Consider the following 24,204-nt stretch of genomic DNA (forward strand, 5'->3'; position numbering starts at 1 on the left):
TTTTTATCCTCTTTCTAATGGGCATTCTTCCTCAATATGTGTTTTTTTTATTTCCTTATACAATTTTGTGAAGCGTTATGATTTCCGATGCCTTTTTTCTCAGTTACTTTTTGTTTTACTCATAATTACGTGTAATTAACGCTCCTATTTGTTTCCATTGTATCCATTTGACCCTAATGAACATGAAGTTAGTTGAGTCTATATATGTACTCCAACTTTTACTCCTGTAAGATCAAAAGTGTTATCTGTAATTGTTTTCGATTGCTTGTAAAAAAATATCTACCTTTTAGTCGTGTTACTGCGTAACTAATAGTATTTCTTTAGGTATTTTACAGATTGGATAAGGAATCTCTGTCTTAGATCGGTTCAATAAATTTGCTCGGTTGAAGCTATTTAAAATTTAATCGCGCTTTACGAAGCAAGAAGACATATTGGAAACATTTATTTCTTCCCGCGAAATCTTATTTTTTCAAGTGATTTTAATCTTTTAGCTCTTGAATTTTCTCATTATTTGGTATTCATCTGCATCTGATTTTCCCAGATTTTGAGTATCTCACGAGAATAATTACTTGCGTTTTCAATTTATTTATAATTTATTATGTTTGTTTCCGGAGACGTGTCATGCATACAGATCTATAGATTTTGTTGATCGTTTTCGCCAAATATCGCCTTTAATATTACGTGAGTAATTTTAGCAATGCATGTATGGTATCAAATAATACTTCAGTTCAAAATTATTTTACCGATATGCGTATTCTTTTCCAGCTAGCCATTTTTAATTTTGGTTGTCTGGAGCTTCTCTATGCAGCACAATGGTCTTTGAAAACAATCATTTACGATAGAAGTTTTTTATGTCATTTTGTTGGAAATTTTTTATTGATCTCGGGTATCGAATAATGTTTTGCTCTAGACTGAACCTTGATGTTAGCGCTGTACTCAAGTCGCTTAGCTGTGCGTACATAATTTTTGCTTCAGAATATACCTAGCCTCAGCTCAACTTTTAACGCTTAGTGACTGGAAATTGTTTTATTTGATTTTACATTAGTGCTCTTTATGACTTCACTTCATTTTCGCTTTCTGGGATAAGTATTGCAAATTAGTAAAAAACTTGAAATAAAAAAATTGAAGATATAATGAAACTAGAAAAATTCGTTGAATATCAGGGAAAAATTAATAATTAGCTATGATTCTGGAAAGAAAGGTACGTTTTATTTCAAGCAGCTTTTTCCCGCCTTTGAGCTTTCGGACTCGGCGATGAATCCGATTATCATTCGATAGCTCTTGTCTCTCCGTGACCTCGACGCGAACGCTGACATTCCCTGTCGTGCGATGATGTACCCCAGCAATTGTGTCATGGTGAATGTGTGACAAGGAAAAATTTGAAGGAAGTGTTTTTTTCTAATACCAAATTATTTGTTTACATTTAGGCGATTCAAATTGCGATATTTCTTGCAAGATTGATGCTTTGCAGTCATACCGAACCGAATGAGAATTCGTGTGAAAAATTTGTACTCTCTTCGTTAAAATTTTGCTATTCTAGTTATTTCATTGCCTTTATTTTAAAACAATTTTAGACCAGTCGAACCTGAAGATAGCCGAACATCTCCTTTACTGCTGCCTTTGGCATTTGTTAGTAGATGGGCAGTGAGCAATTTCAGCCTGTTTTTTTAATGAAGTACTATTTACTTCAAATGAATCGCATTCTCCTTCACGTTGAAGTATCGAACGAGAAAATACCCGTAAAAGTTCTCTGGAACATGAGGAAAGAATTTTGAAATAGGCCAAGGAGCTCATTTCAATAAGCGATCGGCCGAAAATTCCACAGATAAAAAAATCATTCGCCTTGACCAGGATTCGAATCCAAATCCCCCATTTTCAAGTCGATTGCTTTAACCAGCTATGCTAACGTCGAATTCGAGGCGTCGAATCCCAGTTAATCCCGGAATGATTTTTTCCGTGTGGAATTTCGGCACATTTCGTGCATTGCAGGTGACTCCGTATCACCGTGGCTTGTCCCGGCATACTTATTAAACGATTAGCCCTTGCGGTCTCAGACTTCGATCAAAATTTCTCTGCGCTATATTCAACTCAATACCCGAAATGGGGTATTTAATTTAAAAAATTTTGAGAGATTTTGATATTTATATGAATTTGAATTTCTTCTTTTGGTGCGTTCTTTTTTGATCTTGTGGGTGACGTTGTTCAGTTTTGCCGATGGCTAGTCTACTGTTTTTATTTCCTGAAAATAAAATAAAATTCTCTCATCTGTGTCCTTTTGCTGTGTAGGTAATGATCCCGTGGCGGTTGCTGTTCGCCGCGGCGGCGGCGCTCAGCGTCGCGTGGAGCGCCCCCGCGGCCGAGGATGAGGGCCCCACATTCCAGCGGGGAGCCGTCGAGAGCGTCCCCTACCACCAGACACCGCCCGTCAAGTCTTCGGCCTACACGTGAGTAATATGTACTGAGATAATGCAATAAGATTTGATGCTTTCCCGGCGAATATTTTGGGTAAACTTCTCTCGGTATTCCCACCGGGTTATATTCTCCATTTCAGCCAATTTCGAGCTTCGACTCGGGTCTCTTCCTCAGGGCTGCTGAATGTCGATAAAAGAAAATAAAATGACATTCAGCAGCCCTGATTGTGAGTGAGGATGAGCCCTCAGTCGGAGCTCGAAACTTTGACTGAAATGGAGAATATAACCCGGTGGGAATCCCGATAAAAGTTTACCCACATTATAATGCACGTTAATTTTCTTATTCCCTCAAAAGTCTCCTTCAATATGTTTGTCGACGTTGTTAGTCCTTGTTACATTACATCGACCTTTTCCTATTCCTTTCCTATAAGGAGTCAGCCTCACGCGAATAGTTTACTCTTTAATTGTATATTTTTAATTTTAAGATTTGATTAAATTACGCTTGTTTAAAGTGTGATTTTGATTTGGAAGTGGGAATAGTTATTATCAGTTCGGTTTAGTTTTGTATGACATATTTGGTGCCGTTGAAGGGTCTATTTGGCATTTTGCATACATCTTCGAATATACCTTACAGAAATGCAACTATACAATCCATAGGGTGTGTGTAGATGGTACTTTATATGTTTCAACAAAGATCATCCACAGGATATCCAATATCGGGTGAATGTTTGAAAGTACTTAATTTTCGCAGTCCTTCGTAAATGTTTTATGGCGCTGTATTTGTTCAGAGTAAGGAGCGATTATTTCTTGTTTCCTCTTTTTATTTTTTAATGCAGAGTTATAAATATATTTTTTGGTATTCATTAAAAGAAGCTTAATTCAACATCTATTAACATTTCTTGATTTTTACTATCAGGTCTTGGGTGAATCAAGATCCATACGGCTCGCGCCCACTTCCTCTGCGAGAAGCAGTGGAACACATTCCTACAGTATGGGACAGGTAAGTTCGTTTGCTAAATACTGAATAATATTGGCTCAGGAATGCAAATCAGATTGCTCCTCATCCAAACCTTGACTTTATGGCTTTTGACTTTTTTTCGGTATTAGAGACGAGTACTTGTGTTAATAGGTGCCTAAATACGAGATATCTCGCTTTTCTCCATGATAAATAGCTACTTAGAATGTAATTATGCTCTACTATGTATTTAAAACCATAGTAAGGAAATTATTCGGTCAAAAAGTTTGAATTTTGTAATGTTAATTGCACTTGTCTAAAGCTATGGTTTATATTGGTATTTTCCAGAGTTTTGTATTTTCATATCGTGGGAACTCGGGGTAGAGAGATGTAATTTGTATCATATTCATATCGAGTTAGAATCATAAAAAAAACCCATGGCAAGTGAACCCTTCTGTCATGGTAGTAATATTTTTTGACTATTTTATGCGTGGTTTCAAAGTGGTAAATGATATTGCTTCCATGTTGAAACGTATACACTATTTTTTACAATCGTACCTTAGATCAGGCTTTTTACTTTTGCTTGATATTTATGAAAAATTATAGTATAGATATGTTTTATGAACCTGCTGCAAAATCATACATAATACCATGGAAATTTTAATGTGATTCCTCCTAAGGTGGTTTCTTTTTAATGGGTTAAAATAGGCGACGGCGAAAGCAAAGGAAGCATTTATTCTTGGCTCATTACTTGTTGTCTCATTTAAGATACGATCGTGTCCTCCATGTTACAGGTATGTGGATATTAGCTTTTCTACTCGTTGCAAAAGGAAACTACGCTGTTTTTCTTACTCCCTTTAATTATCTTTGGTGAATAGTCTGTATTTAATACACACGAAAAAATTTTTATGGTCCGACGATTAAGCCATTTCAAAAATTGATATCTAAAATCACGGAAGTCTGACCCAAAGTTACAATAATGGAATAATTACTTGTACTTGGATGGAATAATGATAATTATTTCTAAATGTCCCGAAAACAGCTCTAATGGACCGTATTCGGTCAATAATTAACAACTGCACGATCACAAACACCCCTGGTGAAACTCGAACCCAGGACCTTAGGTTTGGCAGGCGAGGACTCTACTACGCCACCACCAAGGTTCAAGGCATCTAGCAGCCTTTGAAAACTTTTTATTTAAGATCCCTGCTCACCTTCTTAACTAATAATTGCATGATGCAGGCTTAGATTATTAAAAATATTTTGTGTAAGAATACTCTCGTTGGCGTAGATTGCTCGCAGACGTACCTGATAGTATTTTTCTGTCATTTATTAGGTGAGAAAATCAGTACTTATTGAATAATGTCTGGTATTAACGGCATTTATTTTTGTCTTTTTTATGCGATAGGAATTGAATTAATCGTAGAATCATTGAATTTCGATAGTCTGTTACTCTTACACGTGTGACGTGAACACTTTTCTAGGGCTCGGGAGAGTATACCTTACCGATCGGCCGTGGAGAGTCTACCATCTCCTCCGGCCTTCGGGTTCACTCCCGCACCAGCACCTCCGTTCCCGCTGTACTTCGGTCTGATCCCTGGTCCCTTCGGCTGGTACCGGGTCGCCCGCTCCGATGCCAAACCTTTTGGCCGACCAGTCTTGTCGGCGGCGCTGAAGGATGATCCCAAGAAAAGGATTCGAGTCGTGAAAAAGAAGGTCAAAGGTGAGTCAAGTACCAAGTTGCGTCCGTGTCGTAGCTTGGCAATTTTAGCGTCGGAGGTATTATTATCTCTTGGTGAACTGTTTGAGATATCCGAGTACTTTGGTGAAAGAGACCTCTCCGTAATTATAGACCTTGTGCTTAATGCAATGTCTGTTTTTTTTCCGGCGAACAATGGCAGTGAAGATTTATCGGGCCTCACACCAATTACGGTCCTCCATATTGTCTCCCGACGTTTCTATATGTGCTACTCGCCCATCATCCTCGCGGATTCCTGAAAAAGTTCTTCCTAAATCCCAGAGGATGATGGGCGAGTTGCATATAGAAACTTTGGAAGGAGATTTGGAGGACCTTACCCGGTGTGACACCCGAGAAATCTTCACTGACCTTGTGCTTACTTGGCTCATAGCGTGTGTGTTGTCGTCTCGGGCTTCCCACCAAGTTAAAAGATGAATTACCGTAAGAATTTCGGAGCCTGACTCCCCCATTATCCCTCAGGTACTATTTGCTGACATTTTTAAATTCTGATGTGCTCATGTAATTAATAAACGGTTATTGAAATGCTGGCTGTAAGTTACTGCTAAAGTGAGTAGCCCGAGAGATGTACGAATTAATAATTAATAAAAGGGATATATATTTTTGGTATGATAATGTCTACTTACTCATGGTAATGAATATGCAAGGATAATGACTATTCGAATTAAGTCGTCGGCTGCCAGAAAATATTCTTGGGCCAATTATTATCTGGCGTCTTTCCAAGGTTGCCAGCTCATTTTTCTCTTCAGTTTCATTTCGTTTTCCATCAGTTTATTTAAGCCTTGCCCATTATTTGATTCTTATATTCAAGCTTACGTATGCCTACAATGCTTTCAGTGCCATGCACATGACCGTGCTAACTATTAGTGTCATATTCGAGGTAGTTCGTCACATCTTTTACTATTAAAGCCAACGAAAACCACAGTGGAATTGGAAGCTTAGGTAAGCCTTGGTTAACTGGCTTCCTATTTGAGGAATAATAGGTTTTACCGATGGAATTGTTATTAAAATGGCGATTATTTACGAATATCATTGATTGAATTCTATTTAATGAATATTTGTCCAATTTATGTATTATTAATATTTTATTCCATCAATGCTATGGCGTTCATTGGCGTGAAAAACGGTGAAAATATAAAATATGCTTTAATATATTTAAAAAATATAAGTATTGTAATATTTAACTTGTATATTTGGTCTCATAAATTATTTAACGGCCTTTTAAATTCAATCATGCCGAACGTAAATTGAACCATTGGTAAAACGGAGTCACTAGATAGGCCATAGTGAAGTGAAGGTAGCTTATCAACTCTTCAGAACGGTATTTTGTGTATATTAGAGAGTGTATTTTCATGGCTGCATGGTTTATCTGAAATAAAAATCGCTTCTTCTAATGATAAATAAAATGCTTTTTTTCTTCCCGTGTGTCGCAGTTGGAGGGCGTAAGGAACACTCTGAGAAGCTCGCCGCCTTCTTCCCCAACGTGAACAAAGGGAACGGCAATGCTCCCCGCGTCGTTTGCTACGTGGAGAGCTGGGCCGCTTACCGGAGGGAGCCGATGGACTTCTCCAGCACGTCCCTGGACCCGTTCGCGTGCACGCACCTCATCTACGCATTCGCCGCGCTCGACCCGCACTCTTTCGCCATCACGCCGCACAACGAAGATTTCGATATCGTCAAAGGTGAGCACATTAAAAAATGCAACAAAAGAGGATCGTCAAGTCGGCCTCTAAATATGTTGTCAACCGCCGCGCATTGGAATGGGTTTACAAAAGTCGCGTCGCCAACGGTCAAAGTGATCCGAGTTTCACGGGGTAATAAGGTATAATTAGCGTTTTTAACCGAAATATATACACACGATGATGTGATCTATTAAATTCATAAACCGCCAATGCTATTCCTCACAATTACAAATATTGTGGCACAAAATATTGGAAAAAAGTGAATCGCATTGCACTCATCGCGGCGCCGCGGACATTTTTGAAAACTGATCAAAATGCCACCCAAGTGGCAACAGAAATCAGCCTCCCATGGAGTGGAATTGGGCCTCTTCTATGGAGTCCCCTCAGGTGAGAAGTATAGCAATGTGGTCATCTCAGTTCTTAAACTGAGAATTAGGAGGAGACGCACCATTCTCCCTCGACCGGTCATATTTTTTATTCGATTTCCTGACTGATCTGTGGGATGATATTTTGAACAGGTCAGGAAAACCTTGGAAATGGCATTATGTGCTGAAACATTGGTCGGTATAAATAAAAAAGTGTGGAAGTAGACAAATTCTTTCATCATGTTAAATAGCATTTGGAAATTTTGTGGGCACACAGAGTAGACCCTAACCGATAATTAAAGTATTATATTGTATCTTAATGACGGAAATTTTACTCCAGTACTTTTATTAAATATACTCTGTTTATTTAAAAATAATATTGTATCTTGTGAAAATACCTTCGAAAAAAATGAGAAAATATGACTGTTAGAGCGAGAGCGATGCGCTCTCATAAGGCCTGGTCACTCAATTCATCTAGTCTAACTAGTTTATTTACTATTTTTGCTGGATATTTTTCGAATGCCAACCCGCTTCTAGTTATAAGGGTTGTGAAAAATTAAAACAGGCTCTATTTTCTGTCCATACATTCGAAAAGTTGGTATGAATACCCGGTGAATTCTCAGTTCATTCTAGTATTCACGTCGTAACTTTAATGCTTTAATGTAACATGTAATCTGGCCTTCATGGCTTTTTTTACTCGGTGAATTTTTTCGCTCAATCTCCTGTATTAATTCTTGCATATTAAGGTATATGTCGCATAAAACAGGGTAAAACTGAACGCTAATACGATTGTCTGAATGCTTGAGTGGGAAATAGAACTATCTCTCATCCTTTCGGGCAAGTTTTCTGTTTTTGACTCTCTCACTTGTTAAAGGAATGGTAAATAATTTCATAAGTGGTAGGGTATCTTAAAATTTTCGTACCTTCATTGTTGCTCTTTTTGAGCCTCATCTATTTTGTACTCTCACTTTATTATGAATAAAAATTCGCATCGCCTTGGAAAATGCGTTTTCTTTCAGTCAATTTGTGGTGAATCCATGTACATATAAGTTTCATCTACTGCCGGGCGAATGTATTTTAATGCAGAATCAATTCTGACTAACTATCTATAATTTTTTTCCCTTTCGTAGTATTTTGGATTTTTTTTCCTGTGCCCCTTGAAAGTTTCCCACCCGCATATCCCGCATGACGACCAGGTTATCTACTAACCGGGGGCTAATCGTTGAATTTACATTTGCAGGAGGTTATAGGGCCGCCGTCGGTCTCAAAAGGATGAACCCTGACCTGAAAGTCCTCATTTCTGTCGGCGGGTGGGCTGGAGAGGGAGGTAGGAAGTTCTCGCAGATGGTTTCGTCCGCATCCAGGCGTCGCGAGTTCATTCGTTCTGTCATCCACTTCCTCAAAGAACATCAATTTGATGGTGTGGACCTCCATTGGGAATTCCCAGGTGAGTTTGCTGAATAAATCATGCTCATTCATGTTAAATGTTATGATAATTTTAATTTCAAATTCTTGGAATTTTTTTTATAAAGTCTTTACTGTAATTGTGTGTCTGAATGATAACATTTGATTTTTTTAAAATATAGAATTATTATGAATATAGAACCCCTTAATGAAGGAATATAAAATTTACACATAGTAACAGAATGCCATTTACTTGAAGAAAGTCACACTTTCAAGAGCTGCTATATGAATGTATTCCTTATAAAAATCTGCATGCTAGCATTGCAGACTTTGGAAAGAATTTTTAATTTGCAAATCATTTTACATTTTTGTTGTAACTTTGAAATATGCTTTGGAAAAAATTATCTAAATGGTTCAGGGAGTACTGTCATTTTCCAAAATGAGAAAAACATGTTTTTTTTAGTATGAAATCTATTTTTCTGTAGTAAATTTGTTAAGCTCTATTACTATACAATATATGCACTTTATTTACTTTCACTTGCATGATTCTGGCAATTGATTAACCTTCCTTGCATATTTTTCTCTATCATAGATCTAAGAAGTTCAATCTATCTATTTAGAAAAGTTCATGTAACTATACAAAAAAATGTTATCTTTTACCAAGTAAAAGTGGACAAAACTAGTTGACTTTCCTAAGAACAGATCAATCTATTCCATGGTGTGAAAAGTTGTCCAAATTAATTGAATAGGGTGTTAACTTCTCTTTTCTATATGAGGACATTGTTTAGAGAACAGTTGTATCTGCATTTCATGTACAATATATTATTAATTTAACGCATTTGCTGTGGAGCTGAATCCTTCTTCCCTGGTACAGACTGCAGTGGGACCCACCAGTGGATCACAGGTGTATTTCATTCTGTGCTGTGTGACGCACTTGTCAGTCATGCGTAGATTTATCTTCTATCCCCTGCCCAGAGTTAGCACTGCTCCCAGTGCCTCAAGAACGTGGCACGGGCCCACTGCTGCGACTAAGAGCTGCTGATTTGTGGGCAACCTGAGTGTTAGATTGAGGTCAGTGTCCAGTGGAGCCATGTGGGAGCACCACCTAGATGGCATCTATCTCTTTTTCTTTAACTTTAGTTGTCCAATTCCATTCTGAAGTGATGGAAGGGGTGGCGTCATGTAAAATTGCACACCAACGCGTTATCTTTGATCAGAAGTGGTGGGCCAAGTTGTGGATGGTCGGTCATTTTGTGTGGTGCCTCTCAGCCTGACCAAAGTATGACTCTCGGGTGGGTCATCCATGTATTGAACGAGTTTTAATCTGGGTGGCGTGACCCACCAATGGGTCGCTTCTTAACTTCAGGTCGCTCCATATAGGTTACCATGTCTAGTGCAGACAGACAAAGTTATATGTCCCTAGCTTATCATTTTATGAATGGCAACAGATGCAAAAAAAGAAAAACTGTTAATTTTCCTCTTTGGAGGGAGGAAGTGGGTCACAGCACAGCGTACGTGTTAACGCAAATACTGGAATGGTATTCATCAATCAATCTTGATGTGTCTGCATAAATATGGACTGAATATATAACTTCAATTCCAGGAGCTGCTGAAACTGGAGGAGTGCCTGAAGATAAGGAGCGCTTGGCTTTATTGGCTGAGGAATTGATGGAAGCTCTGGGACCCGATGGTATCCTATCTGCTGCTGTATCTGCATCCAGGTTCCGTGTTGATGACGGCTATGATGTTCCTCGCCTTGCTAAGCATTTATCATTCCTCTCACTTGCCACTTTTGATCTTCATGCGGAGAGGGATGCTGCTGCCTTACACCACTCTCCTCTAAAGATGACATCTGTTGATACTGGTCTGGGTCACTTTTACAATGTGGTAAGTGGATGTATGGAGTATGTTACAGTGCTTTTGAATTTTTATCTGGCCACGGCATAAGTCTTAATCATAGCATTTGGATTCCTTTTTTCATTCCAGTCAAAGCATGATTTTTTGCAGTTAAATGTTAAATATTTTTACTGTGTATTTCTCACATCTAGCGATTCGATCGATGGATTTTTCTTCCTCATAGGAAAATCCACTAGGATCGCTAGAACATTAATTGCTTATGCTTGGTTTCACTAATAGTAGGGCCCTCTTCGCTTCTATAGCGTTGAGGTGTCATTCCCTCGTCCCGTCCCTTCCTTCCCTTTCCTTTTCCAGAGGCGTCGACGGGCTCCTATCGCGGCGGTGCCTCTATCCTTTTTCCTTCCCTTCCTTCCCTTCCCTGGGTGTCTGGGCGTATAAGCCACGGGCTTGGTTCCTGGCCCCGGTGCGTTGTATCCTTCGAAGGGTTCACCTAGAACCCTCATACTCTCTCTCTGTGTATTTCTCATGCCATTAGCTCCTTGATATTTGAAAGTATTCTCTTAGTAACAGCATGATATTATTATTATTATTTTTCTTTTTCAATTATTTTTCAGGACTATGCTGTCAAATACTGGCTTAAAAAGGGTGCTCCTGCTGAAAAATTAGTTGTTGGTATTCCATTCTATGGTCGTTCGTTTGCATTGGCCAATGCATCTGAATACAAGCCTGGAGCTGCTATCAAAGGCCTTGGGAAGCCTGGATTTTACACTCAGGTACTATACTGTTCTGAGGGAATTGAGCTGATACTATATAATTGGCGCTTTTGATAATAAATCATTTTCCAGGGTTATTTATAATGTTATTTGATCACTTAAATGGAGTGCAATTTTTTCTGAGTGGAATAAATTTCAGATGCTCTTTATCAGAGTGAAATTTTTTTTCTTATATCAATATCATCAATGCAGAAAAAAATTTATTGCAAGACATTGAATAAATTTAAATGAATATGTCATCATCACGCAATCTTTATCTGTTAATAAAAAGGATCTATCCTCTGTTTGTGTGTGTTGTGGTATCTTGCACATATTTTATCCAACTTTATCCTTCAGTAGCTTATGAATATTTTTTCTGGGCAATTATAACTGCAATAAAGGTAGAATCGATAAGCCTTCGAATGAAAAGTAATATGACGTCATAATTACTCATTGGATTTTTTGGCAAAGTCAGCATGTCTGAAATATTATAATAATATGCAAATTAAAAAAACTCAACTGATGCAGTAATGCTTCAATTATTGAAACCTTAGTTCATTGGAATTTTGCTTTTTTTATTTCTACTCCCCTCTCACATCTTTTCTCTACTTTATTAACAGGAAGCTGGCTATATGGCATATTTTGAAATCTGTGATAAAGGAGAAGAGGGTGGTGGTTGGATGAAGAAAGTGGATGATGGAGGCTCACCATATATGGTAAAGGGAGATCAATGGATAGGTTATGATAATGAAGAAAGTATTACTAATAAGGTTAGTATGGACTCTATGTGGAAAATATTCAATTTATATTTTTCTTTAGGTATGCTCTGTTTTTCATCTTACCATTGCATAAATTCTTTGTTTACCCATGACATCAAATTCTCACATCTTGCAGCAAAAGAGTGAAATTTTGATTTGTGTTTACTGCAGGGAAACAAATTGAGTACATGATGCCTGTTTTGTCATAAACAAAAAAAGATTTCACCATTGATGTGATTAAAGTGAGCATTCTTGCCACCTTCCTACTCCAAAGTTTTGTTCTGAGTAGGAATATTTTCAGTATGATTAAAAGAAAATACCATATTATTTTTTTTTACATTTATCAACTCTTGATTTGACTCATTTTATTTTGTTATTCTATTTCATTAAAAGAAAAACTTGCGAAAACTTGCATTTACTGTAATATAAATGGTTTTATTGTAGGTATCTTATGTTTTGAACAATCATTTGGGAGGTGTGATGGTTTGGTCTGTGGATTTGGATGATTTCCAAGGTTCTTGTGGTAAAGGGAAGTACCCTCTCCTTACTGCTGTAAGGAGTGCTCTTCAACCGCCTGGTAAGCCCTCAATTCAAGATTACTTTGAATTATCTTTTAAGACAAAAAATTGTAATTTGTAAACCAATGCTGCCCATTAACATTATTTAAACATCTAATGATATTGAACATAATCAATACTTTTTGAATGTTTGAATCATATAGAATGTAAACTAATGCCTTCCTTCTCAGATACTTGTTTTAACATGGGTCTTTGTGTTTCACTTGGTTTCAAGTTGTCATGCCAGTGGAGGAAGAAATAGGTGGTGTAGGATCATCTGAAGAAGAAATGACTTCAATGGGAGAAGAAAGTATGAGTGAGGAAGAAATGAGTATGGGAGGAGGAAGCAATGAGAGTTCTAGCAGTGGGGAAGGAGGCGTTATGGTTGTTCCCATGCCAGGCGAACCTTTAGTGGTATTGGGCCCAGGAGCATCATGCAAGGGCAAAGGCTATGCTATTGACCCAAAAGATTGTGGCATGTATTACAGATGTGAGCATGGCAGGAAGCATTCATATGCATGCCCTGATGGACTACATTTTGATTTGAAGCTTAAATTGTGTAACTGGCCTCATCTTGCTGGATGCTTAAACATTGGTAAGCAACTTTTGTCCATCATTGCTCCAAACAAAGGGGTTTTCCATTTACCGTGTATGTCTGAATATAGTCCCCCCTTTTTTGTTAAGTGTTCAGTGTAAGTGCTATTAATCAGACAATAGGGTGTAATTTATGCAATAACAACAATATAGTACAGTATTAGATAAGATCAATGAATGAGATTAAACTCACTCCTCTATCTCCATTGCTAGTGCCACTGAGCATTATCTGGTGGTCGCCACCTTGGGGTCTTCATTGTTTGTCTGGTTAATGAATTTTTCTCATTGAGACTGCTGTATTTATCCAAATACATATGGTCACTAGACTAATTTTTTTTAGGAATCATTTTTTGGAAGAAAAGGTCTCACTCATTTTCTCTGATGATTTTAATCAATTATTTTTTAATGTGATGTAACCGGTAAGCTTAGATATCTTTTCCTTCTTCCTGTGCATAATGAGCTTCAATTTTCCAAAGTATTTTGTCCTATGTATCATTTTTAGCCCAAGAAGATTAGAAGGATAGTTTTTAGATGAGGGGAAGAAAGAATATGGATACACAATTATTTTGTGCTTAACTTATCGAGAATTTTTGCTAGCACAATCAATGGCTAGTGAGCCCATATCTACATCCAAGTGTTATACTATGTATATCCTTAAAATTTCTCAATAGCTATGACTGGAAAAATTTTGTAAATCTAATTTTTAACACACATTCTTGCTGTACTATATTGAAACTATTTTGTTTTAGCTCGTGCTACCGCTGGATCAGGAGCAGCTGAGCTTTGTGAGGGTGTGGAAGATGAAAATCTTTTGGTGCGGGATATTCGCTCATCTAATTGCCGTAATTATGTGTGGTGTCATGAAGGAAGAGGTGTCCACCTTCAGTGCCCATCTGGGTATAGTTTTGATGCTCCAAGCCATGAATGTAGACCAACCCAGAGGGCCAGATGCCATGTGAGGGAGGCCTCAAACTTGGCACAAGTGTCCTACGGACATCATCAAGTTTCTCCCATCTCATCATTATCTCGAATAACAGAACATGCTCCAAATCTTCCATCAAAGGGAAGTGTTCAATTTGTCCCCAGTCAAAAGCAGCAGCTTGTGGGAGGTAATAAATTATATAATTTTCAAACTTGTTGTACATTACCTAAAAATATGTATGAATTATATATGTATTGAATAATTCATACATATTTTAGGTAACATATATATGCATGCATAGTAATCAATTGATTTGAGAGTGAAATGATGCTAATAACATAGACCTTGGTGTATTTCACGGATGTAATTTATAAAAGTCTGGTTTCAGTTGTTTGGCTATCTTCTGGTAACATTCAAAACTGGTCATCAATGAAATGAATCAATGGAAATCATGGAGCTTGATGAAATTACCTTATTGTAGCCCTTCCTCCATATCATATATTTTAGGTTTGATTTTATTGTAATTGAAGTCTTGAAATACATAACCTTTTTAAACAACTTTAATCTACAACAGTTTCAAATTAAAAAAGACTAGAAAATAGTTAATATTTTATTTCATGTGATATTGATACCATTGTTGGACTCATTCATATTTTTTTTCAGAGGAAAACTTCAAAGTCGTGTGCTACTTCACAAACTGGGCATGGTATCGCAAAGGAGAGAGTAAATTTGTTCCAGAGCATGTTGATCCTCGACTATGTACCCACGTGGTGTATGCTTTTGCTTCACTTGACCCTAACAAACTGGAGATAATTCCTTTTGATCCATGGGCTGATCTTGAAAACAGTGAGTATCTAAACTATTTAATTAATGTGCAAATGTTGGCAAATAATTTCATAACTTATAGTTATATCTATGCATCATATGTCGTTATGATGATACATATATAGCAGTTCCACCAAACCAAGTCCATTAATTCTAGATTTTTATATTTTTCCTGGATATGAAACTCTTCATGCAGAACATTCTCCTCATACTGTGGTAATTTACTGTAATTGGTAATTTGTGAAGTGTTGGGTTTTAGCTGGACTCCAATATATCAATGCTTTTCAGTGGGACATTGTTCGACTTTTGGCAACCATGCTTGCTGTAGCATTTGTCATGCACATTTCTTATATTTTGACCTCTTGTTATGAAGTTTCATTATTTATTTACCTTTTGGAAGTATTTGAATCTCCATTCATCCTTTTCAGACTTTTATCAGCGGGTTACTTCATTGCCGGCTCCACGTTCACCTAAGCAAAGGCCTGGGGGAGCTGGTGATGGAAGAGAGAGACTTTCAGTTCTCCTCTCACTTGGAGGCTGGACAGATTCTGCTGGTGACAAATACTCTCGTCTTGTGAGCAGCAGTGCTGCCAGAAGCAATTTTATTAGCAAAACTATTAGTTTCCTCAATCGACATGGTTTCTCAGGCTTACATATTGATTGGCACTATCCACGCTGCTGGCAATCTGACTGTTCCCGTGGGCCTGCAACAGATCCACCCAACTTCTCAAAACTGGTTGAGGTAATTTTTACTTTCTTTTTTTTCAATTGTGAGGGAATTATGGTTTGAAGTTGCTTTAAATATTTGCTATGTTTTTTTTTAATTAATATGTAAGAGATTCCTTGTAGAACCATTGCTGAATCTTCTTTTAGGTTTTAGGTGCACATTTACTAATCAATGGTATTTTGTGGCGGTAAATTTAATATTCTGGGTGGTGACTGTATAATTATCTCATTGGGAATTTCTGTTAAAATTCAGATGTGCTCATAAATCATTGATGCCTTCATTATTCTCCTGTCCCTCTTGTGGCAAAAATATTTGATAGCATCAAGTTAGACTGAAACAACACTTCTGCCAAGTTGAATGGAAGATTCTCTTCCATTCTACTTGGCAGTTCTCTTATATTCTCTCTTATATTTTGAGAGGTTAAGGATCAATCATGGATTTCTTTGGGAAAAGTTTAAATACACAATACAAATCATCTGGGTTGGGAATTCTGACTCCTCTTGTACTTGCTGCTGCCATATCAGGCTATGCTGATGTGATTCAGCATGCATATGAGGTTGATAATGTAGCAGGTGTATAATGTAACATGGTTTCTATTTGTGCTTCTAAACATAATGGGTAGTACTCAGTGGCGGATCCAGGATAGGGACAAGGGGGAGGCTAAGTGGGAGTTATCTTCCAGCAGTACTGGGGGTCAGAAGAATACATATTGCCATTCTATCTAGTGTAAATTGGATACCCAAAGGGGGGGGGGGGATAATGCCCCCATAGATCTGCCTCTGATAGTACTGAAAGTTTAGTGAATGTAATGGTTGTGTGATGTGAAATCGGAGCTGAAAAAAGATGAGGAACACACTCTATAATGGCCATTTATGAAGGCACATACTACATATCACCTTATCTTTTGATTAATTAATAATTCCTATAAGAATGTTTTAATATTAATATTATTTTAATAGTTCATTAGTGTTATTATAGTGTTAATTATATATTGCAATAATTGTTTATGAATTCAATTTATTTTCAGGAACTTTCCATGGAATTCCGCAAGCAAAATCCTCCTCTTGTACTTGCTGCTGCCATATCAGGCTATGCTGATGTGATTCAGCATGCATATGAGGTTGATAAGCTTTCTCGTCATCTTGACTTCATGTCTGTTATGACCTACGACTATCATGGTAGTTGGGATGGCCAGACTGGTCACGTGAGCCCCCTGTACTATCGCCAGGGAGATACTCAACCTAATTACAATACTGTAAGTTTTACTTTAGTATTAAAATAACTTTGCACTCTATCCTAAATTACCAATATGAAAAAATCTATCAAAAACTTAGGTGCACATACATGTTATCATCAGCCTTTGGTTAGATGTTTAATTGTATTTGAACTTACTTTTTTCTCTAACATTCAATATTTTCTTTATTTTTCATTGCTAAATTTTGAATTCAATCAGTTTTTCATTACTATTTTAAATCTGTCCACCTTTTTTTCATTGTTAATAATTTTTATTGCCCCAGTGAGCATCACATATTTTGTAGAACGGTTTAAATATTTGAAACGGAATTGCAGAATTACTGAACAATAATTAGAAGGAAGGTTTTAGAATTTTTTTCCATAAAATAACGGATATGAATGTGTAGTATTTAGTAGCTCAAAAGTTTGCTTCAGAGCTGTAAAATTACTTTCTAAAGGATGATGACTGAAGGGGCTGGATGGATAAGGTAATTCAAACTCGCTACAGAAAAGAAATCTAAGTAGGGGCTTAAGGGCGATTATTCAGTAACAAGAGATATAGTCTCACAAGAGTCAGAGTTGATCTCCATGCATTTTGAAGATTGTCTCTTGTGCAGAATACTTTTGTCTCACAGTCGCTGTGAGTGAGTGTGGCACTTTTCCTGGTGCTAGGCTGGTCATACCCTGGCAATCTTGCCATGGTCCTTAAGTGCTGGCCTTAGCCAGGTGGCGTGCTGTAGTGGTGGTGCTTCAAACTAGAAGCTTCTCTACAATGAATATAGGTATATGTGGAAATAGTAACAGTTTTACAATGCTACCTGGACCGTAGGTAATAATACAATGTGCATCATTATCATATATTGTACTTTTAAATTCAAGGTTTCTACTGTCTGTACTCTTTATTGCTTATGAGATATGTAGATGATTTCCGATAACATCTTTTCAGGGATTGAAAGCTCTGAGGAATATATTTTCTGAAATTTTTAAGATCAAAATTTCCTTTTATAAATTATTTTATGGATTTTGTGTGATGTAATCTTTACCCTAGTTATTTTTCTTTAAATCAGTCTAAATCCACAAAATACTTCATTGAATTTGCAAACGAGCATTCTCATGAAAATTTTAAAATATGACATTGCTATCCTCTTCTGGAAATTCTTATTGCATCATGCTTATCAGATCTCTCTCTACTTTCTCGCTGAGTATTTATCTAACATTTTCCTATCAACTCTGCAGTCACTAAAATAATCAACTTTTAGGTTCTATAGCTATAAAATATTCCATTTCTTCTTCTTAATTCGTTTATGTATTATGTTGCACTGAAGCCAATTTAATCAATGAGACATAAAAATGTTTGTGCAATGATGAAAATACTTCATATCTAACATGAAATTTCTCAAAAACGTTTTCTCTTGCTTCATTGTGCAAAGCAACTGGCTCTCATTTTTGCAGTGAACTTTGTTCTGTTCTATTGTGAGAAATGACACTTCTTTGTGTTTAGTACCGACACAGCCATGTGCAAAACATTTGGAAGACATTCACTGCCATACACCACGTATGCCATCTCCTGTGTAACCTGCGATTCTAGATTCTGAATATGGCCTCTTGCAGATTTGCTCCATTCTACTATAGGCTTATGTTGAATTGTGACTTTCTTGGGCCAGGTCATGTCTTAAAGAGACCTCAACTCCATAGATTTTTTATTCTGTCAATTTACAGAACTATACATTAGAGCTGCTGATTTCCAAAGGTGCTGCCAGGGAAAAGCTTGTAATGGGAGTGCCATTGTATGGGCAGACATTCACATTAGCTAATAAAATGCAGCATGGAGCTGGAGCACCTGTTCTTGGGAATGGAGACCCTGGAGAATACACTCAGCAACCTGGAATGCTGGCATACTATGAAATCTGTGATCAAAGTGAGTATAACTCTTTGAGATTTATTCAAACCATATGTTGAGATATACCGTATGAGCTTGTGTAAGAGGCACATCTTTTTTTGGGAAGAGGAGCTGAAAGTGAGGGTATACCTGTTTGATAAATTTTTTATATGCTTGCCTAACTCTCAAATTCCTCGAGAGCTGAGAGACCTTGGTGCCCAGTGTGAGTTCCATAGCAGTCCGTAGTAGTTCTAGTTCATAATTTTCCTTTTATCCTACACCTTCACTTGAGAGGTACCTCTTTGGTTGGAAAAATGTATCTGTTTTGATGGTTATGGGTAATTTTGAAGTACCTGCATTATTTCCGGTAGAGCACATATCATAAACTTTGCTTTATAAAATGTTATCATTGAAATGTTGTGTGAGTGATTCTGTTCTAATTGGATAATTCTTATCTCCCTAAAATGTATTTAACCAACCATAATATTTCAGTAGTGTTCACTAGGTTTTCATGCAGCTTTAAGCACTCCAAAATATCAATTTTTAAAAATTATTTCTCTTTTCTTTTTGGAATGTAGTCAGAAGTCGACGTTGGTCTATAGAACGTGATCCATCCGGAGCAACTGGACCTCATGCATATTCTGGCGACCAGTGGGTTGGATTTGAAGATATGGCATCTGTCAAAGAGAAGGTAAGTTTATTGATATCCTCAGAATAATACTATTGAGGAGGTAATGCCAATACATATTTTTAAAACCACAGCAGAAATGTGGAAGGGAAGAAAACCTTTTACGTCTTCATGGCAGCACATGACTCAAAATATATAGGACAATTATATGAATTATTCCTCTTCCGATTAGAAGTTCTTACATTGTGTTAAAGTACATATGTAATATATTACTGGCAAGAATACTTCTGCTAGGTTTTGCCAGTACATGTATTTATTAATTAAAATAGGTTAATTAAAAAAGGTTAATTAAATCCATTAAAATATTTTTCTGTCTAAAATTATCTTTCGACCTTTTTTTTTAATAATTTAGGCAAGGTACATAAAGAATAGAGGATTTGGTGGAGCAATGGTATGGACAGTTGATCTGGATGACTTCCAAAACAGATGTTGCGGTGGTGCATACCCCCTCCTTACCACCATCAATGGTGTGTTGGGCCGCTTAGGAGAAGACTGGGAGCAGAGAAATACTCTTGCCAGTCAAGGCAATGATTGTACTAAACCACCTGCTCCAATTACCCCGACACCACCCACTCTCACCACTGGTGTTGACACGGGTATGTAAAATTTTAATATTGCATTAATGTGATTAATTTAATCCAAAGATAAAATATACTTGCTCTAGTCTGAAAGAGGGAATTCAGAATTTTTCCGGAGCATAATTTTATCAAAATACTCTGGATGGAGTTTATAAAAATTGCATAAAAAATAGTGGTTTTGGGCAGTTATATTAAGTGCAACTGTATTCCGTCGTTCTTCAGTTTATGAGCCGATTCCAATTTTTTTAAATTTCGCATGGTAGAATGACTTAGCATTAAGTACTTCATTTGAGGACTCCTCTTTTTTCATACGATAGGAGCCTCCTCAAGCCCTGGTACTACTACTCCTCATGACCATGAAGGAGGCCATCCAGTTACACCAAGTACTGAAATGACATGGTGGCCAACATCTACAACTACAACGAGCACCACCACAGCACCGTGGTGGAAGCCAACCACAACGGAACAACCCATGTCAACCCGACCTCCTCCTCCAACCACCACATCCATGCGACCGACAACAACAATGACTACGACAACAACGACTACTACAACCACAACTACAAGAAAACCAATGACAACTTCTGAAAGGCATGTTATTAGAATTAAGAAAACTCCAGGATCTAATTTTTTTGAAGTTTTATGAGCTTATATCAACTATTTTTTTGAAGCTATGTATGTATTTGTCTTGGCTTAATTCATGCATTACATTTGTGTGTTTTAATTAGAGATGTGCGAATAGTATCCGCGAATACTCGAATACCTCGAATACTAGAAAGTATTCGATATTCGAGATTTCGAATAGTTATGCGAAAAGTACCGCCTCGAATACCTCGAATACTTTGAATTTCGCGTCATACACTGTCGCACGCACGTCGTTGGTAGTGACTCGGAAAAATGTAGAGAACTGTAGTCATTTAGTGCTCGCAGCGCCGTTTTACGCAAGCTGACGAATTGCATCAAATTCGTGGATTTTAGCGGTGAAAAGTGTTCGACGAGGGGAACCGAAAATAGTCGGGTGAAAAAATCCGAAAATCCCCGATTCCCCCCACCAGGAGAAACTCAGTGCCGTGGGATAGCAACCTTAGGGCATTTCCCACGATCCTCTATCCCCCTCCATTCAGCACTCGCCTCAACCACTCTGACGCTTTCCTCTTCTCCGAAATCAAACAAAAGGTCCCAGCTCGCGCAGGGATCGCATTACGAAGACCCCTGCTTCGAAAAAAATATCGAGTTACGAGAACAATAAAAACGTGTTTCACGCCCTCCCCCCTTTTCTCACCCACTGACCTTTTTCTGGCTACCTGCTTCGAAGTTCCCCATTTCTGGAGGTCAACTGCTGTGTGAGTACCGTGGGATACTTACATTAGCGCATTTCCCAAGGTCCGGTATCCCTCTCCATTCAGCACTAGCCCCCCCTCTGAGGCTTTCCTCTTCTTCAAAATAAAAAAAAGGTCACAGCTCGCGCAGGGATCATATTACGAAGACCTTAGCTTCGAAAAAATACGCGAGAACAATAGAAACGTGTTTCGGGCCCTCCCTTTCCTCCCCCACTGACCTTTTTTTTTTCCTACCAGCTTCGAAGTTCCCCATTTCTGTGGAGGTCAACCGCTGCATGAGTCATCTATTAGCACAAAGGGTGTCTAAGAATGACTTTCGTCAATTGATGTTACACCTTTATTGAATTGAAATATTAGTAATGTGCGCGTAATTTCAAAAAGAATAAGACCAAACACGACGTATTTCTGAGTTTATTTAAGCATTTTACGCAAAGAAATAAATGTCAAAACACGACGGAGACTTAGCATTCTGGCGAAACTCGATATGAGCAGCAGAGCTTCTCGGAAGTTGATGCGGTATTTTTTTCCGAAAACATATATCAAGTTACAATTTATGAGTGGTGCTATAAATCTTTATTGTTACAGTCATAGACAAAAGGATATTTTCTCAGAATATTTGGTTTCTCCCTGATAGCAATTCCAATTCATCTTCTTATCTCGTGAGAACTCCCAAAGATGGACTGAAAATAATTGAAGAAAATCCGGTGGAAAAGAGCTTGTATTTTGCAAAATGCCTCAGATTGTCAGCTAGCACTTGGCAGCAGGAGTGGGGGTAAAGCGATGTTAGTTGAATTAATTATATGCCCAATTGTTTCCATAAAATTAAATTATTCATTAATCAGCTAAATTCCTGTTCGAATCATTTTAAGGAAATCAAAATTACTCCCCAAAATCTTGTGTTGCCTGCTGCATAGGCAACCGAGTCAAACATTCCAGCATTCATCATTTAGTATTCGAGGTATTCGAACATTCGAGCTATGATTTAATATTCGAATTCGATATTCGAATTCGAGAAATCTGCTATTCGACCCATCTCTAGTTTTAATCCTTGTAGGAACTATTGCACTTGTGTAGCATATTTTTTGGGCAGTTGTGAAATAGAGTGATTCACAATATTTTTTTAATATACTCATACTGCTGATCTGGAATACACATGTCCTCTAGGAGTAAAAGATGATTAATTTTGGAGTGCTGAAGTAAAATATGCAAACAAATCAAGATCTTGCATTCATGCTCACATTTATCTCCCCTTATGACCTCTATATCTCATCCCAGATGTTATAACCTCGTAAGCACCCTCTGTCATTGATGTGGGAAATTCCCACTACTTACTTAATGACTCCTTCCCTTCTACTATGTCATTAGTCAGCAGTGTCTCCTATTAATATCTAATGAAAGCTCTTTGACAGGGACCCTGAAAAGTAGTAAATAAACTTGAGGGAAAGAAGTGTAAAAATCATAGCCCTTGCAGTGCAAAAATCACAAATTTTGTTCTCTGACGGTGAAAAACAAATACATATGTATAGGTTTTTCTCAATTAAAAATATCAATGACTCTCATCGGAGACATGAAATGAATGATATACATAATTTATGCTATTGATTCTTCATTGATATTTTATATATAATATTTAGAGAAATATCCAAAACATAGACCACTACTGAAGTAAGTCGATATCCACACAGTTTGTGGATATGGTGATATGTGGGTTGCTTATGGCATATTGACTAGGTACTGCAAATTCGTAATGTAATGTGTAAGAGCCCTGAAAAGGGGTAAAAATTGTCAAGGGAAAGCTGTAATAAGAGAAGCGTAACAATTGGTAAATCTTATAAAAGAACTTGAATATCATAAACAGGAATTTAAACTAGAGTTCTTTCTCTGAGATCATTTCATATAGGCACCTATGCATAAGCTCAAAATCAATCAGGTAATTCAATAGTTCATCTTCATTTCGTCAATGTAAGTAGTAATTATGACCTGTCAGTCTCCGTTTAGGTGGAGCTCTTTGAATAAAATTCTTATGATGCAAGTCAAATCTCCACAATGCGACGATAACATTTTGCCCCGAACTTGCCACAATTAAAATCTAAGAATTCACGAAGATATCATTGTCACATGCACCATCAGGCTGAAAATAGCAGTAATGTTATGCATATAATAACTAAGTGTTTATTTCATTCTACATGTGAGCAAACATTTTATGGGATTATGAATTTCATCATGCATTGCAACGCACATATCAATGTAAAACTTAGAGAATGACAGATTTTTTCCTAAAAAATCATGCGTTTAGCTGAAAAAAATGTGGTAACAGCTAAATACAGTTAAATTTTGTGATTGAAAAATTATTCTTGAAATTATGTTACATTATGCAAATGTTAAAATGGAAAATTTTAACTTTATATGACTTCGAATATCAAAATAACAACATTAATACTATTATTAGAAAATTTGCAAAAAAATCCATTGGTGAAAGTTTAGGATCCCTACTCATTAATGAATTTTATAGGCCTGTAGCACCTCCGGATGGGTCCCCAGGACCTGGATCAGCTTGTCAAGGTGGAGAATATTATCGTGATCCTGTTAATTGTGGAGCCTATTTCCGCTGCATTCTTGGGGAAATGAGACGTCAATACTGTGCCAATGGATTGCATTGGAATGATAAACTCAAAGTTTGTGACTGGCCAGCTGAAGCTCACTGTGAACAAGAAGGTAATTTATGAAGTAAATGGTGGCAATTAATAAGTTGTGGAATTCTAATTCAAGCAGAAAAAAACTACTTTACTCACTATCACTGACAGATAATGTACTGAGTTAGCTGTTATAGTTCAACTGCATTATCATCAAGACTCCAGTATCAGTGCTGATGTTTTAGCAATGAATGATTAGACATGTTGAATCTGTAAAATTTCTTCTCT

The 24,204-nt window shown here is 37.3% G+C and overlaps 1 protein-coding gene across 1 annotated transcript in view; it reads left to right on the plus strand.

Moving 5' to 3' along the window:
• The window catches only part of LOC124159311 (probable chitinase 10), a 76,868-nt gene that overhangs the window by 18,843 nt on the left and 33,821 nt on the right, over positions 1-24,204 (plus strand). Inside the window, exons 2-20 of the mRNA XM_046535054.1 lie at positions 2,287-2,444; positions 3,328-3,411; positions 4,851-5,089; positions 6,556-6,804; positions 8,410-8,616; positions 10,177-10,460; positions 11,045-11,203; positions 11,803-11,952; positions 12,385-12,517; positions 12,733-13,092; positions 13,841-14,200; positions 14,677-14,859; positions 15,267-15,580; positions 16,593-16,820; positions 18,518-18,716; positions 19,256-19,368; positions 19,718-19,961; positions 20,261-20,534; positions 23,796-23,998. Of these exons, the coding sequence (XP_046391010.1) occupies positions 2,290-2,444; positions 3,328-3,411; positions 4,851-5,089; positions 6,556-6,804; positions 8,410-8,616; positions 10,177-10,460; positions 11,045-11,203; positions 11,803-11,952; positions 12,385-12,517; positions 12,733-13,092; positions 13,841-14,200; positions 14,677-14,859; positions 15,267-15,580; positions 16,593-16,820; positions 18,518-18,716; positions 19,256-19,368; positions 19,718-19,961; positions 20,261-20,534; positions 23,796-23,998 (4,138 nt within the window). The 5' untranslated portion in view covers positions 2,287-2,289. The remainder of the gene's footprint in view (positions 1-2,286; positions 2,445-3,327; positions 3,412-4,850; positions 5,090-6,555; positions 6,805-8,409; positions 8,617-10,176; positions 10,461-11,044; positions 11,204-11,802; positions 11,953-12,384; positions 12,518-12,732; positions 13,093-13,840; positions 14,201-14,676; positions 14,860-15,266; positions 15,581-16,592; positions 16,821-18,517; positions 18,717-19,255; positions 19,369-19,717; positions 19,962-20,260; positions 20,535-23,795; positions 23,999-24,204) is intronic.

The sequence above is a fragment of the Ischnura elegans genome, chromosome 5 (genome assembly GCF_921293095.1).
Source record: "Ischnura elegans chromosome 5, ioIscEleg1.1, whole genome shotgun sequence".
Classification (NCBI taxonomy): Eukaryota; Metazoa; Arthropoda; class Insecta; order Odonata; family Coenagrionidae; genus Ischnura; species Ischnura elegans.